The sequence below is a fragment of the Poecilia latipinna genome, unplaced genomic scaffold, assembly GCF_001443285.1.
Source record: "Poecilia latipinna isolate Pla-1442-1.1 unplaced genomic scaffold, P_latipinna-1.0 Scaffold3372, whole genome shotgun sequence".
NCBI classification, from domain to species: Eukaryota; Metazoa; Chordata; class Actinopteri; order Cyprinodontiformes; family Poeciliidae; genus Poecilia; species Poecilia latipinna.
In genome coordinates, this window is record NW_015115988.1 from 45196 (window position 1) to 49591 (window position 4396).

General features: G+C 42.6%; 1 protein-coding gene across 1 annotated transcript in view; it reads right to left on the reverse strand.

Annotated features, from left to right (window-relative positions):
* The window catches only part of LOC106940815 (putative threonylcarbamoyl-AMP synthase), a 5589-nt gene extending 3706 nt beyond the window's left edge, over window positions 1-1883 (reverse strand). The window contains exons 1-5 of the mRNA XM_015023643.1: window positions 1268-1883; window positions 1073-1172; window positions 841-989; window positions 629-741; window positions 463-552 (exon numbers count right to left, since the gene is read on the reverse strand). Of these exons, the coding sequence (XP_014879129.1) occupies window positions 463-552; window positions 629-741; window positions 841-989; window positions 1073-1172; window positions 1268-1772 (957 nt within the window). The 5' untranslated portion in view covers window positions 1773-1883. The remainder of the gene's footprint in view (window positions 1-462; window positions 553-628; window positions 742-840; window positions 990-1072; window positions 1173-1267) is intronic.
* Window positions 1884-4396: the final 2513 nt, after the last annotated feature.

The following is a 4396-nucleotide window of genomic DNA, read 5'->3' on the forward strand; positions in this document are numbered from 1 at the left end:
TCATGTGTTGTGGAGAGTGTTGAGTTTTCAGTTTCTCTTCCGGATTCTGATGTTTCATCCTGTCCCAAACTCTCCTCAGTTTGGGTGTCTGGAGGAGCCAAATCATGTTCAAAAGCAGGATTTATTTGCCCTTGACTATGCCGGTTCTTAACTTCCTCAAAAATCTGGAAGACCTAAAAACAACAAAAACAAAGTTCAAATAGTCAAAAGCTTTTGTAGACAAATGGGCAAAACTTGGCCTTGCTTGTTTTACCTTGGATTTTGGAATGAGGCCCACTCTGAAGAAACCAATTTGTCCAGTTTCAATCTTGGTGCAGTCAACCACAGTAGATGCAATATTCTCAGGGGAGGGTCCATCACACAACACCCCTTCAACCTTACAAAAAAAAATCATATTCACTATATGAACAACATTTTTATTTATTTCAGCTGAACTTGTTAATATTGTATCATGGTTATTACCTTTTTTCCCAGTTTAGCATAAACTTGGTTATGGTGAGTTGTATCTGCCTCGCCTGTTGGGTTGGCTGAGGTTACTGCAATTGGACCCACCTTTTAGAAATAGAACATGATCAATCAATGAGGAGTATGTAACATTATTTTTTAATCACAGTAAAATGGAAATTACCAAATTAATAAGATGTGTAGCTACTGCACAGTCTGGGCTTCTGATGGCAATGCTTTGTGGAGTCCCGATGTGTTTGGCAGCGTCTCCCAAACCAAATATGTCCAACCACGGTCCTATCAAAGTCAGCCAACATTACCCATTAGCTATTCACATGAGCACATCATAAACTCAGTTTTCACACAGTTTTCCCATGAAAATAAGAAATCACTCACCTCTGGGGATGACCATGCTGATAGAGGAAGGCCATGCAGCCTCCATGAAGTCCAGGAGCAGGGGACTCAGCAGGTGTCTAACAGGCTCCAGCTGCTTGACAGAAGAGATCCACATGGACATGGGTCGGTCCTCAGCCTGCTTCTTAACCCTGAAGCCAAACAGTAATGATCAGTGACAGAAAAACAAATAAAAAAGTTGCTAAGAGAAGGTTTTTACAACAATGAAGCCTACTTGTAAGCTTTGATTACTGCATCTGGTCTGTTGCAGGCAGCCACCAGCACATAGACAGTGTCAGTTGGCATTCCACATATGCCTCCATTTTTCATGATTTCTACATCATAGAAATACAGAGCAGAAAACAAATATGGACATCAGGTCATGCATGTAAACAGATCACACTAAAAACTATCGACATGATCTTCTCACCTGCAATCTGCTGAACTGATGTTGCTTTGCGAGCTGGTACATGCGGACAGACCCCTTCCCCTCCTCCGACCCCACCCAGATTGACTAAAGGTCTTCCTAAGGGGATTTGAGGAGACTGGAAGGTGTTGTTGAAAATGTGCGCCAAGAAACAATAAAAACTAACAAGACCAAAGATGATTGTGACGCCAATATCATAACCATAGGGCAGTGCACCAATTGCATCCAGCAGGAAGCTGATGAGGATGAGCTGGAAGGTGAATGCATAGACAAACCAGGCAACATTAAGAAATATTGCTGCAATTGTCAACAGGAGGTTAAACATCATAAAGCTAATAATCCCAACAGCGACATTGAAGCCTCTGGTCTCACTGTAAAGACCACCAAATCGTGTCAACCCCCACACCGTCCACATCAACCCGTAGAGAATAAAGGCGGTGCTCTCAAGAGTTTTACCCCGAGCAAACGCCACCGAACCGCACAGGAGCTGCAACACTCCACCAGCCATCACTGCCCAGGGCAAAACCAGCACAGTCAGAGGATTCCTGTCCCCAATCGTGGCTGTGATGGCAAAAGCTGCCAGAACATTGCAGGCGTGGCCCAACTCTTCTGCATCTGCTTATTTGGAGTATCCGAGGTGAGGTGTATGCCGGTCTTTATCCAGAGCCCTGAGAGTAAGACTGCTAATTCTGGTTACTAAAGCTTGGAAGTGTCCCTGCCCAGTAGGAATTTTGGTACTGGAGACCATGTTGAATGTTGTAACAAAGAGCACTCCAGCAGAAGCTACAAAGATAGCTCCTTGTACACCCTGAGTGCCACCTTGGAAGAAGCCTTGAGGTTGGGCTGCGATGGAAATACAATAGGCTACAAAGAATAACTGGTAGAGGCCATCCAACAAGCTCTTCTGACAGCTGAACAGCGCCAGGACAGAGAAAAGAACCGCAAAGACAACAGGGAAGGGAACCGGGGAGAACGGCTGAATGGAGTACAAAGATAACAGAGCGCTGTAACCCTCAGCAAATTTTAGCAGAGATGTAAAACCATAGAAAGTTGCAGCTAATGTGTCCATTGCTCGGTAACAGAGGACACACATGCCAAGCTGGAAGACTCCAGCTGTCCAGAGCCAGGGGACATGGCCAACAGAGAGTTGGGGGACCACGCCTACCAGGGGACAGGCTAATACAGAGGCAGATAACAAGTTCATCACCAAACCTACACTCATTACATCACTGCAGCTCTGGTTTTGCTCCGTCTTCAATTCAGATTTCATAATTGTTCCTGGGGGTTTCACTTTACCCTGTGTGATGGTGTACAGCAAACGCCCAAAGCCAAAATAGGCACACACAAGACAAACAAGGAGGTAGTTTGCAGCTGTGGCAGACTGACCGAAGTCTGAATCTGACAGAGCAGCGATTTGATGAGCACAGGCTAAAGAAATGCTGATAGCTATAACCAGGAGAACTGGTGTCTTCACAAAGAGGGCTGCAGTGCCAATGATGAACAGGGCTAAGGTAAATGCTGCCAGCCCAGGAATCAAAGAGGATTTTAGCTCTGTGAATGGTACCACTCTCTGTCCTATCAGGATGTAGACCAGACCCAACCCACACCACAGCGCAGAGATGGTCAGACACAGAGTGGAAAACAGCCGGGAGTGGGACAGACTGTGACGGACACCTAGAAAGATACAGGACAGAGTCAGGAGGCTGGGAAAAAAGCAGGGAATTCAAATCTATGAGGTGAAACAAACCTGTGTAAGCTATCAGGGCAGCAATGATGAGGAGTAAGATCCCCAGCGCAGTGTGGGGGATGAAGTCTTTTTCAGGAGTGCTGGCATAGCTGTTCACCAGCAGCAGGAGAGAGCCTGAAAACGAAATCCACAGCTATTATTTGGAACTAATTTAATCAAAGCAATGCTCCCAATTAAAAGAACAAGTAAAAACTTTATTTTCTCCTAGAATAAAGACAAAGGCTTGTCCACCATAACAGCAAAAGTATTGATGTCCACAAACTGTGTTTAAACCAAGCACCAATAGACTAACATTTTTTTAATCATAAAGTTGAAGTGACACATTTGTCTAAGTGTTTTGAATTTTCAGTATTTGTGGTGATAAAAATACAAAAAGTAAATACATTTTTGATTTGCCATATCACATTTGAACGCACCTTTACAATAAATAAAGTAATAAAGTCACTTTTATGATTTAATTTGTGTATTTCTGGTGGACTGGTAGTGCTGTGACGGCCTGTGAACCTTTCCAGGGTGTACCCTGCCTTTCGCCCAATGATTGCTGCTCACCAGCCCCCCGCCCGCTAACCTGCAATAAGCAGGTAGACGATGGATGGAGGGATGGATTTATGAGACATGCTTTCTCGTCATGTGAAATTCTAAAACAATGCCATAGATTTATTCAGATATTAAATATCTATTTTTGAATCACAATGCAAAGCCACTTTTGCATTTAAATTATATAATTATTTGTGTAACTATTTAATAAGTAACTTTGAAGAATCACATCTTCAAAGATAATTTGAAAAGTGAGACATCTCACGCCAAAATATAAAGAAAGAAAGAAAGAAAACCCCGACAATCACCCAGTCAAAGCCTTTTCTTTGTTCCCTCCTCCTCGGTCCAGAAAATACTAAAAAGAAGTTCTATTGAAAACAACCATAAATATATCAAAATACCATTTTTTTATACGAATAACATTATCAGTGTTATAAGTTTTTACAAAATGAATAAAAAATCCCCGCTAAAACACCAATTTCAGCTTTTGAAATTAATTTTTTCTCGGAAAACCAGTTTATATGTTTATAAAAAAAATGGCAGACAGTCATTCTTGTTTTATTTTCATTAAAAACTCTCGTCATCGAGCTGAAAAGGGACTGAACCTCCAAGGGTCCCAGGTCAACATAGGAGGACTCACAGGAGCCACTGGGTCCAAACACCATCACCTCTGTTTTCTTTTCATTAAAATTGAAAAAGTTCAAGGCCAACCAAGCTTTAATATCACCTAGACATGCCAGGAGATGTTTGATGGAATGGAACATCTGCTTCAGGGGCAAATAAATCTGGCAATCGTTAGCATAACAATGAAAAGAAATCCCATGTTTCCTGAGGATAGAACCCAGAGG